At 41.4% G+C, this 13,046-nt stretch overlaps 2 protein-coding genes across 3 annotated transcripts; both read left to right on the plus strand.

The window, feature by feature from the left end:
• Window positions 1-929: 929 nt before the first annotated feature.
• On the plus strand, window positions 930-4,275 carry isoc2 (isochorismatase domain containing 2). 2 transcript variants are annotated; one of them, XM_005925306.3, is made up of 8 exons: window positions 930-1,329; window positions 1,517-1,629; window positions 1,741-1,875; window positions 1,993-2,117; window positions 2,207-2,419; window positions 3,014-3,084; window positions 3,206-3,323; window positions 4,139-4,275. In XM_005925306.3, exons 3-8 carry the CDS (start codon window positions 1,839-1,841, stop codon window positions 4,202-4,204), a joined length of 630 nt encoding a protein of 209 aa, XP_005925368.1. In that variant the 5' UTR covers window positions 930-1,329; window positions 1,517-1,629; window positions 1,741-1,838; the 3' UTR covers window positions 4,205-4,275. The 2 variants fall into 2 exon arrangements, with proteins under 2 accessions (XP_005925368.1, XP_005925369.1); XM_005925307.3 differs by lacking the exon at window positions 1,741-1,875.
• A 109-nt stretch (window positions 4,276-4,384) lies between these two features.
• On the plus strand, window positions 4,385-9,996 carry foxj2 (forkhead box J2). Its single transcript, XM_005925297.3, has 10 exons — window positions 4,385-4,755; window positions 5,069-5,434; window positions 5,547-5,621; window positions 5,725-5,817; window positions 6,398-6,556; window positions 6,645-7,146; window positions 7,236-7,397; window positions 7,490-7,591; window positions 8,552-8,887; window positions 9,206-9,996. Exons 2-10 carry the CDS (start codon window positions 5,111-5,113, stop codon window positions 9,316-9,318), a joined length of 1,866 nt encoding a protein of 621 aa, XP_005925359.1. The 5' UTR covers window positions 4,385-4,755; window positions 5,069-5,110; the 3' UTR covers window positions 9,319-9,996.
• Window positions 9,997-13,046: the final 3,050 nt, after the last annotated feature.

The following is a 13,046-nucleotide window of genomic DNA, read 5'->3' on the forward strand; positions in this document are numbered from 1 at the left end:
TTGTTTTTTGCAGAACAAGGAAATATTCAGATCTTTTTAGATCAGTCCCAAACTACAGATATTGACTGACTTTTATGGCAAGAGAGGCCAGTGAAAACATCTGGCTTATCTTTTATAGTTTTTCGATGTTCAAACATCGCCTTAGTGAGTATCCTGGGAGTGGATTGATGGACAATTTATTAAAACAAATATATCTTTAAAAGTATTTGATTTATGAAGCTAATATTTTAACAGCAGTGGTTTGTATATATATGAAAACTTTGGAGCTTAACATTTTTAGGCAAATGGAGACAGTTGAGCAGCAAATGTAAAAAGAAATTATGAATTGAGATGGAATGTTCTATTTTTAGTGGTATGTTCAAAGTAATCGCACATCGGGAGCCAACAGAAAAAGTTATGTTTTTAGAGGTCATATTATAAAGTGATATCAATCTTTCAAAGCCTTTTAATTTCCCTTTTGTGTAGATCAGAAGATCAGTAGTAGCTGTTGTTATTCCTTTTGCAGTCCAGGATTCGACTCTATAAACTATTTTATTAGGTTTAAACTCACAGTCGTAGGCACACCATGCAAGTTTTATATATTCTAGTTTATGTTCTCTTCTTAACATATCCCAGATTTTCAGCTCCATGGATTTTGTGACATTTTAAGAGATTTGAGCCAAGTGTAGCTCCTTAAGATCCTTGTTGCATTTGCACGCAGAATATGTTGCTATTGAGACGACTGGTTAGTATATTTGATCAAATATGGCAAAACAGAGACTTTCTGTGAACTATGTAACATATAAGAATACAAAATACATGTAATGTTTATTAGCATTAGCTTCAGCTGTTCCCCAAACCGGCAGTACCACTTGCTAGAAAACGACGCGCTTATTGGCTGAAGAGAGAACATGCTTCCACCCTAGTGGCCGACTTTCACTGTCAATCATATTGTACGTCACACATCCGGATGTGTTTTCTTTAGCATTAGCAACAGTCATCAGAAACACAATTGTTTTCCCGTAACTGAGAAGTTATTTTCCGCTCTCTTACTTTTCTTCTTCTCGTCATTTGTCGTCGAGTCGTCTGACGGCGGCTGTGTTTCTTCTTTCTGCGTCTCTGTTGGGGACTCTGCAGTGTCAGACATCTTTGGTTCACCACTCCGGGTTACTTTATGGTTTCCAACCACCTCAACGTTTGCTCAGCAGCGGCGGCTATTGGCGCAAAAGAAGCGTCAATCTCTACAGCTCGCAATACTATTGGTCAATAATCGCTCCCAGGAAGGCAGCGCCTGTCAAAGAAAGGCTGAAGCCGAAGTTGAACTCCGTGGTCTTCTTAGCTTCGTGCTAGGTTCGTTTTTATTTTTTACATCCGACTATAGATGCTAATATATTAACTCTTTAATAACAAATATACTTGTTTATTTATTATTAGTTAATATGATTACATATACGCAATTTTGTCTGCAATATTAAATTCGGTAGTTCTTTTTTCTATTACAAGTAAGACATATAAATATTTTATTTGGTTTACACAGGCGACGTCACATGGGAAATAATACTTTAACCTGACAGTTAAAGTTTCTGCAGTCCCCTTCAGCCTGTTACCCACTACTCTCTACCTCACCTCTGGACTATTAAAGCAACAAGAGTAAGTGACATTTCTTATGCTTTAATTCGCTAAAACGAGCCATGATCTTAGCAAATTCCTTTGAGTCTAGCTGTTTTTGAGTTGTCACTGGTGCCTTTGTTATCAAAACAGTGCAATATCAAAGAAGGAAATAATGTCCTACAAGGAAGAAAACGCGCCATTTTAGACTCATGCTGACAGGTTAGCTAGAGTCTACGATTGTCCAAATAATGGTTAAAGACTGCAACAAGCAGCTGTGCTACAGTTGTAAGCTATAAAACTTATAAAATTTCACCTTTATAAATTTTACTTCAAATCTCTCTGATGATAGTACAAGATGGTATTAAATCTACCTGAATGCCTTCTGTGACCTTGCTCTTGTAGTGGCAAACATTGGCAGGCTCTCCACCAAGGATGCAGTGCTTTTCCTGTGCGATATGCAGGAGAAGTTCAGACCCAACATCTTCCAGTTCACCAACATTGTCAGCAATGCAGCCAGACTGCTCCAGGTTGGTTCTCCTCATCAGCACAGTTGTCGAGGATGAATAATTTGGAGAGTCTGAATCAGATTTGCCAGGTTTCTCCTCTTCTCTGACAGGCCAGTCGTATCCTGGGCATCCCCCCCATTTTGACAGAGCAATATCCTAAAGGTCTTGGGCCCACAGTACCAGAGCTGGGAGCTGAGGACCTAAAGGCCCATGCTAAAACTTCATTCACCATGATGATAGAGGAGGTGCAGAAGGAGCTGGAGGCCCTGGGGAACCCCAAACAAGCCATACTGTGTGGAATAGAGGCTCACGCCTGTATCGCTGTAAGACACAAATGGGATTCAGCATCTGCGCCGTTAAAACGAGACAAAATCTTTCCATTGACTTCATATTTTTCAAATGTATATTTTATATGCGAAGCATAGTTGTAGTTATCAGGAGACAATTATATGGAGACGTTAGTCTTCAACTGGATTCTCTAACATGCACAAACAATGCATGTCACATCAGTATGTGTCTTATCAGTTGTTCCACAAAAGAAGCAACAAGCAGTTTATCTGTGACCCGCAGATATGACAAATATAATAATTTAAGGTGCACTTGGATGCATGCATTAACTGTATATTGTATCTTCATAATGTGGGCTAAGGTTCAAGGTTCAAGGTTCTTTATTTGTCACATGCATAGTTATACAAGTATAACACACAGTGAAATGTAGCCTGACACGCTCCTCGACATGTAAGGGCTAAGTGTTAAGTTTTAATCACAAAAACAGAGTGGTGGAGGTAATGTTAGGTGATTATTAATTTATTACACTGTCATTAAGTAACATAAATATGTAATTTTGTAACTGTGTTTGACTGAGTTTGCAGTTTTAGTTGACAAATAGAAAACTTTCCTCCTTGTCTTTTGCTCAGTGCACAGCTTTTGATCTGCTCGAGAAGGGGATAGAGGTTCATATTGTAGCTGACGCCGTGTCATCCAGAAGGTATCGGTGTATTTGAACAGTATTTTTTCATTGCAGTAAGAGATGTCACACACACGGAATGAGTGTGCCTTGGGGAAGTTACATGTGCACTTTACTACAACGTTTTCACTTCCCTCCTCAGCCAAACGGATCGTTTGTTTGCTCTGTCACGACTGAAACAGAGCGGAGCATACCTCACCACCACAGAGGCTGTTCTGCTGCAGCTGGTTCAAGATGCCAAACACCCCAACTTCAAGGAGGTACCTGCTACAGATGCTTCCTGTCGCCCTCCTGACTCAGTATTGTTTAGCTTAGTTTATTCAGTCAACACATATTAGATTCCATAAACAGTTGGTGGTCAATGTACAAAACAGACACTGAACAGGCTTAACCCCCTAAAGAAAACCAAACAAAAAAATGAGCAAAATACACATTTCTGTGTTTATATCATCATTATTAAAGTAATTACACAATAACTACAATATTAACACAAATTCCTTTAATGTTTTTTTTTAATCCTTTTCTTTGGTGAGAAAAAAGAAATACACTTCAATCTGTTGCCAGTAAACCTAATTAGTTGCAAAATGTTCCTCCAGCTGTTTTAATTCCAACCCTTTGTTTTCCCTCATCCCAGCTTTTTGGCGACAGTTTGCTATCATCAAATTCAAAATTACTTTATTCTTTTCTTGCAGTGATGCAGCATGTCAGTTTAAATGTTTGATGATGTCTATGCTCAGACATGCATAAGATAATGTTTTGGCATTCAGGGGCTGAATAAAAATTTAAAAAAAAGGGAAAATTCAAACAGAGCTAAACATTAAAGTCACACAAAACAGACAAAAACACAAACAAAAACCAGGTGCAACAGAAATGGCCCATGCACGCTCTCCCCCACTCTCTCACACACACAAACACACACACAATAAGCTGTTGTGAGTGGTAATAATTTGCGACTTATCCCTACTGACCTTTTGTTGTAAAGGGTGCAGAAATCAGACACCTGTTTTTGCGCGTGTGAACATGCCAAAATTTATACGATTACATGACTAACCCACGTCGTAAACTGTGTTGACAGATTCAGAAGCTTCTGGCGCATCCGTCTCCTGACACCGGCCTCCTTGCTTTCTTCAGCGCTCTGTAAAGAGACCCATGTCCTACCATTGTGTCCCACTGTAAAGAGCTGTACCAATAAAGCGATGCTGCTACTTTAAATCTGCTCTGTGTGTGTTTGTGTATATGAATCAGACCCTTGTACCTTGCATAACAGCTTGGACTTGTCTTAGTGGAAAATTCAGGTGCATTATCTGTAACCAGAACCTGACAGGCAGAGAAAAGGCTGGTGAAAGAGTAAAGAGGTGGAACCAGCTCCCAGAGGCGGTGCAGAGTGATATCACGCAGGAGGAGGAGTGAGTGACGTCATTCTGGTAAACCAGAAAGGGAGGGGAAGCAAAGAGAGGGAGGGAGAGCGAAAAAGGAAGCTGTCGGATAAGTTTTTTGTGTGTATATTTCTCCAAAGTTACACAAACTTTCACTAGCCGAAGGTATGACTGCAGCCCTGCGGGGACCGACATGCTGAGGACAGAGACCTGAAGGAGAGGACGTACAGCAGTTTGTTAGCAGCTGTGCACAGCTGATGACAACATAAGCCATTAACACTTCTGAAGGCCTTGGGCCTCGAGTGACCATACAGAGGTAAGTAAGTCATTCTTCCTTCTCAGAAAACAACACAAGTAGTTGGAATTGGCACACATATGCACCTATAGTCATGCTATGGCTTTGCTGGTGAGTGGAAAGTTTCCCGAGCAGCACAAAGTGTCTTCTGTCTGAACTTACTGGTGTGTAATAGACGCTAGTTGGGAAGTACAGGAACAGGACTGCTGACACAGTTACAGGCAGAGGGAAATCCTCTGTGGGAGTGCTCAGTGTTTTGACTGCCTACTATATTGAGAGTAAGCAAAATGTAAAAAGACTTGTTGATCCAGTACTTTCTCTTCTGATCCTTCAGAGCCTGGACTGAGAAAAAAACAAAACAAACTAAAACTGAAAAATGTCCTCTGACTTGGACTCCAGTCTTACCAGTATTGACTGGTTGCCCCAGCTGGGAATCAGCAGCCTGCGCTCTGGGAAAGAGAGAGGAGGAGGAGGGGAGAAGGAGAAGAAAAAAGACAGAGGGAGGGAGAAAGGAGACTTTCTACCCTCAGTGCCGGACCCCTCCCCTTCTAACTGTAAAGGGAAACCCCCTCACAGCTATGCTACTCTAATCGCCATGGCAATAGCCGCTGCACCTGAGAGGAAACTGAGTTTAAATGACATTTACACCTGGATCAGTGACACTTTCCCCTACTACAGCCGGGCGGGCCGCGGATGGAAAGTAAGCTACAACATATTATCAGTGTGGGCGAGCAGTAATAATATGTCACTAAAGTGTAGTCAGTGTAACATCTGCTTTACTGGACATTCCTGACACATGTCATTCCCAACAGAATTCCATTCGACACAATCTGTCCCTTAATAAATGCTTCAGGAAAGTTCCTCGACCGCAGAACGACCCTGGCAAGGTGAGTTACTTCTACCTACTGTTGGAGTTTTCATCATTTGAGATTGATGACTGTTTAAAAAAAAAAAAGAGCATGAGTTCACAAACCTGTGGTGTCTTTCCAGGGTTCCTATTGGACAATGGATGGACCTTCAGACGGACATCAAGTGAGGGCACCTAAACGTTCCTATCCTGAAGAGGACGAGGAGAGAGAGGATGTATGTTTTTGGTTTTCGGGGTGTTTTTTTGTGACAAACCTTTATTCTCCACCTGTCAAATACATAGAGGTTTAATGAGACCACATAAAGTGCAAACACAGATGTAAATTATAGCCCATTAATGCTTAAAACTTTTAACCAAACCTCAAGCATGTGGCAGATTATTAAAACCGCCACATTTTTCTAATTATGCCATTATTTGCAATGTGTGAGAACATTAAGATGGAGTAAGATATCAGTTTTGGTATGGCTACGTCCTATGAAAAGAAGTGTACCGATGTGCTTCCCCGGGTCTTTAAAAGTTCAGCTTCCGGTCCCCTCCCCAGTGGAGCCAACTCCCAGTTTGGATTTAGGAGACAAACAGCATCTCTAGTTTTAAGATTAGACTGAGCAAACTTTCTTTTTTGATAAAAGCTGAGAGCTAAAAGGGAGTTGTTGTTTTTTTTTTGAAAGGAGGTAATTTCTGGCTGTAGTGGAGGTGCTCAGTCTTATTTAACATTTAATGTATATATTAGCCTGCAGGATATTGACAACTTTTTTTTTTGTTGCTGTTGAAAGTATTTATGCTGTGCTGTTACAGGTTCCTCAACTGCAGGAACTAAAAGCAGAGACGGGGCTCTCTCCTCGTCAGCCTCAATCAGCTTCACACACAGACCAACAGCTTTTTAACTCAGAGTCACTTGGAGGCATCCAGCAGCAGTCACCACAGTCTGCCTCCCTCTCTCCTCCCCCATGCAAAGTACAGTCACTTTCTCACTCCTTTTATAAGGTTTACTTTAATTAAACAACACCTTGCTCTTCATAACACCTTATTCTTATCTTTACAGCAACCATCTCCCTACATGCCCACCTCTGTCTCCAGTCTCCCTGTCCCTCATCCATCCGTCTCGCCATCAGCGGTGCTCCCACCTGCAGCCCCTATGTCATCCATCACTTCTTTCCCACCTTCTCACCCACCTGGCCCCACTTTCTCCATCCCCCCTGCTTCTGCTACACCTCTGGCTCCTGCCAACATGTCTACAGCGTCTCCAGCTGCTCCCTCCTTCTCTGACGCTGCGCTGTCTTTTCCTGTGACTTCAGACCCTGTGTCTGTTCCCGCTTTCTCCTGCGCGCCTGATCCGACAGCTGTTCCCATTTGCATCGTCTCGGGACCCAATCACTCATCCGAACTGACTGTCCCATCATCAGCCGTCGCCCCTCCCGTCGTTTCAGTAAACCCCCCTACTGATCCCTTGCTGCGTTTCACCTTTGACGAGCTCAACTTACCTGATCTGTATGCGTCTTTCAAGTCTCTGTTCAGGACAGTGCGTGAGAGGGGAGGCTCGCAGTGTAAGTGGCATGTGTGTATCTGTGTTTTGACTCTGTACAGTTTAGATTCTGCATAGATGGATTGAAGGAATTGCCTCTTTTCTTTCCAGCGGATATAGTTCCTCTGGTGATCCCAAATAATGACATTACCCCACTTCACACTCCAACTCTGCTACCCATGTCCCCCCATCCTGCAACCGCACAAATTGCACCACCTGCATTGGCTGCACCAGCTGCACATCCTGCCGACACCGAGCGCATTTCACAATTAAGTAAGTCTCATGCGACTTTCTCAAACCAGAAATGCATAAACTGTATAAAAGTTCAATGCTTCTAAAGTTGCCTTCTTGCCTTCCACTTTTAGCGGTGCCAGCTGACTGGTTCAGTAACCCAGATTCTCTGAAGGAGAGTTTCCGCATTGCCAGCAACTTAGACTGGGCAAACATAGACCTCACTGGTCACCCAGGTTTGTTTTGTTCTTGTTTAAATGGGCACATTAATCAATCATCAGGGTTCATAGATCTATGGAGTTTAGAGTCGTGAGGACATGGGTAAAAATGTTTAATCAGCCAGTTAATAGAGTGATTGGAATTCAGTCATTTTGATCATTAATTCATCATTTAATTTAATTATTATTATTATTATTATTTATTTATTCTTTTCTGGTTTCACCTTTATCTTTGTCACATGTAACACTGAAGTATTTAGTTTTGTATTTTGGAGTGATGGCTACATAAAGCGAGCAGTTAGAAGATTTCACAGCAGGCCTGTAAAAAGGAGATTAGGCAATTTTTCAGAAATGATCAGCTGATTAGTAAAAGTAATTATTGTCCTAGATTACAGTCCTCTTTCACTGCGACCATTTGACATGAAATAGTGGTTAAACACAGACATGTTTCAGTGCTACGTACATTGGCGGGAAAACAAAAGATTGCAAAGAGTCCTCTGAAAACGAACTACATCTCAGGCTCTACTGGCCTCAGGATGTTAAATGTTAAAGTTCACGGCTGTAAAATCTGAAAAACACTGAACAAGGGAGAAAGAGTCTTCCCTCTAAAAAGAAAATGACAACTCAGCTTATGAATGAAGAACCAAGGTTCAGTCAGACCTCAACCTGACTGAAAGGCTGTTTCATGTTAAATGGCTGCTGTGAAAAATGGCTGTCTGCAGACTGTGTGCAAGTTATTATTAAGCCAAGAAACAAGAGTTGTCGTAGCTATATTCCTCCAGTGTTTTTATTGTCATTTGGGCGGCCTGACTCTTTAGAAGTTAGACAAGCACATCATGCACACTAAACAATCAATCCAATCCATTGAAAGCTTTGCTGTATTTTGTAAAGAAAGGCCTGTGATGTTTCATATTGTTCTTAAAAAGCCACAGACTGGACCTTCGTGCTCTGATCTGCTGTTTCATTTTATATTTGCAGACCTTGTTCAGAGCATGAGACAGGCAGAGCTCTGCGACTGGGCTCTGGACCCGGCGGTCTTCACTTCTCTCTGCGACTCTCTGAACCGCTTCTTCACTCAGAAAGGCATGATCACCCCTGGGAATAACTCCCCTGTAGCCCCTGGTGCCCCTCAACCCTTACCAGCCTTTAACTTCAACCCACCCCCTACCCTCTCCAGCCTCACTCAGCCCTCACCCCTTCCCTACTCTTCAATAGCTCCCCCTGCCAATGGTGCACAACCACCGCGGCGGGCTCTGCCCATGCAGGGACCAGGTCTTCAGAGACCACAGCTAACACAGCCTGCAAGCACAGCCGGTGAGACCTGGACTTAAAAACATATTTTCTTCTTTACTTTTATGAAATAAGACAGGATGGGTTCATATTTTCCCCAAGCCTGTTTTAGAATAATCTTCCAGATCAGTGACATGTTTGTGCTATGAGAGCTATTTATGGAAACACTGAATTAAAAACAGTTTTTCTCCTAAGATTGAACAGAAATTGTTATAAATCTGGACAGCAGGTTTTGTCTGTTTAAAACAAGTTGTTTAGATAGAAAAATATGATTTGACATTCTTTCACTTCCTTCTTGTTATATACTCAGTCCATGTGTCCTCTTTTTTTTTTCCTTCTCAGCTGGGATTCATCCTCAGCCGATGACGCCACGACAGCGTCCCCCACTAAAGAATCTGCACAGCAACAGTGAGGAGATCCAGGACGACTTTGACTGGGACTCTCTGATTGTTTGACCCTCTCGCTCTGTGTGGAAACCCCAAAATGTTTTTGAGAAAATACTCTACTCTTTGCAGAAGCTGTCTCACTCTGTTGTACATGTTTAAAGCTTCTCTGACAGCAAGTATGGGATCGAGTTTGTCACATATGACTGAATGCCCCCCGAGGTTCAAATAGTTATTTTTTCAATATTACTCAAATTCATATGCTGTAATACTGTTTGTTTAGCATATCCTATGTAGGTAGTTGGGAGGCTGGTGTCTATTGGATTGTAAAACACAGAACTGTGTAAAGGTCTTGAGCCTCACCTCATCTTTTTATGTTTTTCTTCCAAGGAGCCAGGCTTTTGTAAAAGTGCTCCTGAGCAGTAGTTCTCCAAGATTTCTGAAGGTCTTTCAGAGCTTTTCTTTGGACATTGGCTGCTTTTTTTTTTTTTGATAACTCGTTTTCAGCCAAGTCCTTGTACCTGACCATTTTCAGAGGAATGTTTTTTTTGTTTTTGGTTTAGCTACTTAACACTGACCTTTAAATCATTAAAAAGACACCAAACTCAAGGGATGATCCAGTGTTGCCTACACATAACTTATAAAGAACTCAATTTAAGTTGCATCTTTAGGCTCTTTGTTACTTGCTGCCTGTCACAGTAGGGATGGGTATCGTTTAGGTTTTATCCGATACCGGTGCCAAACCGGTACTTTTGAAACAGTGCCGGTGCTTAAACGGTGCTCAAACCGGTGCTTAAAGAATGGAGAACACAAAATTGGTCCAAAAACCTCTCATGTTCAGCTGTTTTTTTGTAAAAAGATAACAATGTTAGCCTTTTCTGCAGCTATGGGGCATATATGGTATCACTCTTGGCTGGAAGCAGTGCTTAAACAATGGAAAAAACACAAACTTTGTCCAAAAACCTCTCATGTTTACTGTTTTCCACTTTTTCTTTGGTCATTTTAGCCTTTTTGGCCAGGGTGAAGGGAGTATCTGCCATCAAACAAGAAGACAGCCGCATGTAGCTATGATGATGTTTGCTAGTTCACCTTACATGCATTAATGTAATAACGTGGTTAGCCTACTCAACGTAAATTACACACGAACAACATTAAGCTACTCACGCAGAGAAGAACGGCTGCTGCTGCATCATCATCCTCATCATTTCTGCTACACTGGCAGGGCTAGGGGCCAGGACTCTCCTCTTCGGGTTTTTGGGGGATGTTGCTAACTCCGGGTCCGATAACAGGCACCACACCCGCAGTAGATGTGCTCGGTGTGAGGTCTCGCAGCAAGCTATCAAATACGGCGCATTTCTCGGCTTTTAAAAAAAACGCTATGCGTCGCCAGGTGTTTCATCGGATTTGAGGTGTTACCTCCTTTGACAGTATCACAGTATCAGCTTAAAGCACTTGTTGCAGGCTGCTGAGTTTGCATATTTTGCTGTGAAGTACAGCCAGACTTTTGACCGCTTCGCCTTGGGCATTTTTAATCTGTAGCTCTGCTCTAAAAGAACGTACGTACCTGGCCCCGCCTACTATCCTTGACATCTCAGGGGGAAAAAGCACCGAAATGTGCGCTGCTTTTCGGTCTGGTTACTACTAGTACCGTTTATGTCAGAACTGGTGCCATCATGGCACCGGATACCGGTACCCATCCCTAGTCACAGAGCTATTTTACTACTTGGCATGGTGTGTTCTTAGAGAAATCGGAGGAAACTGGACAAAAGAAAGAAGTAGCAAGCCTAAAAAATGGTGGATGATGGATGGTATCTGAAAAGTCATATCCTTAAAAAACAGGCGAAAATCCAGCAAAGACCTGACACAGAGATACATTGGACTTCAGCTGATCCATCGAAGTAGTGATGGGTATTTTAGGTTTTATCCGATACCAGTACCAAACCGGTACTTTTGAAACGCCGGTGCTAAACCAGTGCTTAAAGAATGGAGAACACAACAATTGGTCCAAAAACCTCTCATGTTCAGCTGTTTTTTTGTAAAAAGATAACAATGTTAGCCTTTTCTGCAGCTATAGGGGATTTATGGATCACTCTTGGTTGGAAGCAGTGCTTAAACAATGGAAAAAACACAAACTTTGTCCAAAAACCTCTCATGTTTAACTGTTTTCCACTTTTTCTTTGGTTATTTTAGCCTTTTTGGCCAGGGTGAAGGGAGTATCTGCCATCAAACAAGAAGACAGCCGCATGTAACTACGACAGTGTTTGCTAGTTCACCTTACATGCATTAATGCACTCATTTCCCATTTTCCTACTCTAATGAAACAAGATTTTAGTCACATTGGAAGAACGAAAAAGCAAAAGACATTTCGTGTTTTTGTTTTATTTCATAAATTTCTTCTGATTTTTTTCCATTTTACTTTTCAAATGTGAATGTTCACAGTCAACACCACACAAAATTCCACCTTACCCGATAAAAGAGATATTCTTCTTGTTGATATAAAATAACAATAAATTCATCAAACTAAATTAAAAGAACAGCATGAAAAGCATATTGTCGAGTCCCAGTTTTATCTCCTTCCATTTGCTGAAATAATTGTCTTTTTTTGTTTATTTCTTATTTTTAAAGAAGCATCAGTTGCCGTCCCTCTCCAAAGGAAAGGGGGATGAAACACAAGGACAGTGCTGCTCTGGGACACCTGCATGCCAGGAATCCCATATGAAATGTGTGATTAAGAAAAACTGCTTTTAATTACTGAAAAGAAGAGTGTGAAATATGATTGGCAGGGAAAAAACAAAACAAAAAAACAAAGGTGACCCTTACAACACCTCATTTGAAATCCCCACATTACATCTTATTATTACAACTTCCAAAAGCAAAAATAATCAATGTGGATTCTTCCTTTCTGAGTCACTGAAATGAGATCGGACACGGGGGAAAAAAAAAAAAAAAATGGAGACAGACACATACAAAGACATGAACATTTGAACAATTGCGTACTTGCACACTCAAAAATGAGCATTTGTGTTCTCATTCGCACTTTGCCACACACACACACACACACACACACACACACACACACACACACCACAAAAAACACACACACACACACACACATCCGATCTACACACACACACCCCGAACATCACTCCCTCCCTCCCCTCATTGGATCACAGATGTCAGAGCTCTTTAGGTTTTCTACAGTAACCAGGAAAAAGCAGAATAGGGAAAAAAGGGGGGAAAAAAGGCATTTGATCTAGATGGCATCATCACACAATCCTCCTTGTTTATTTGTTCCCAAAAAGTTGGAAAAAATAAATTACATTTACCATTAAATTAAAAGTGAAACAATTTGACCACATTGTGCCTGAAATGTTAATGCAGGTTGTTCAGCCCGTATCTCAGTCTACAGTTCATTAAAAATAGCTCTTCATGCACTCGTTTCATTTCAGTGATTCAGTGTTTGTCTTCATCCTAGAGGGAGAGAAGAGGAAGAGGCAGGTACAACAGTTTCTTTGTCCATTTTGTTAGTGGCTGTCTCCTCATCCTCCCTCTCTCCCAGTGCAGTAATGTTAGAATAGAGACACTACTGAAAAAGCCTCGAGGTATCACAGACTTACCTTCATTTCAAGACAGGACTGAAAGGACCAAAAATGAAAAACAAAAAACAAATACATGAAGTACGATACAGAACAGAATTAAAACAAAATAAATAGATCTCTATTTCCCACCCGTAAAATAACCCGTGAAATGAAAGGACTAAATAAACGAAATAATTATTCTGAAATGAAATAATGCTTTCA

Source organism: Haplochromis burtoni, unplaced genomic scaffold (assembly GCF_018398535.1).
Source record: "Haplochromis burtoni strain Fernald_Lab_line unplaced genomic scaffold, NCSU_Asbu1 Contig_80, whole genome shotgun sequence".
Lineage (NCBI taxonomy): Eukaryota > Metazoa > Chordata > Actinopteri > Cichliformes > Cichlidae > Haplochromis > Haplochromis burtoni.

Excerpts from the sequence above, each read along its gene's own strand:
- isoc2 (XM_005925306.3), top strand. The coding sequence starts at position 1,839 with ATGGTTAAAGACTGCAACAAGCAGCTGTGCTACAGTT. Across the intron at positions 2,118-2,206 it reads ATGCAGCCAGACTGCTCCAG|GCCAGTCGTATCCTGGGCAT; the intron begins GTTGGTTCTCCT and ends CTTCTCTGACAG. Across the intron at positions 3,324-4,138 it reads AACACCCCAACTTCAAGGAG|ATTCAGAAGCTTCTGGCGCA; the intron begins GTACCTGCTACA and ends CTGTGTTGACAG.
- foxj2 (XM_005925297.3), top strand. The coding sequence starts at position 5,111 with ATGTCCTCTGACTTGGACTCCAGTCTTACCAGTATTGACTGGTTGCCC. Across the intron at positions 7,398-7,489 it reads CGAGCGCATTTCACAATTAA|CGGTGCCAGCTGACTGGTTC; the intron begins GTAAGTCTCATG and ends TTCCACTTTTAG. Across the intron at positions 8,888-9,205 it reads ACAGCCTGCAAGCACAGCCG|CTGGGATTCATCCTCAGCCG; the intron begins GTGAGACCTGGA and ends TTTCCTTCTCAG.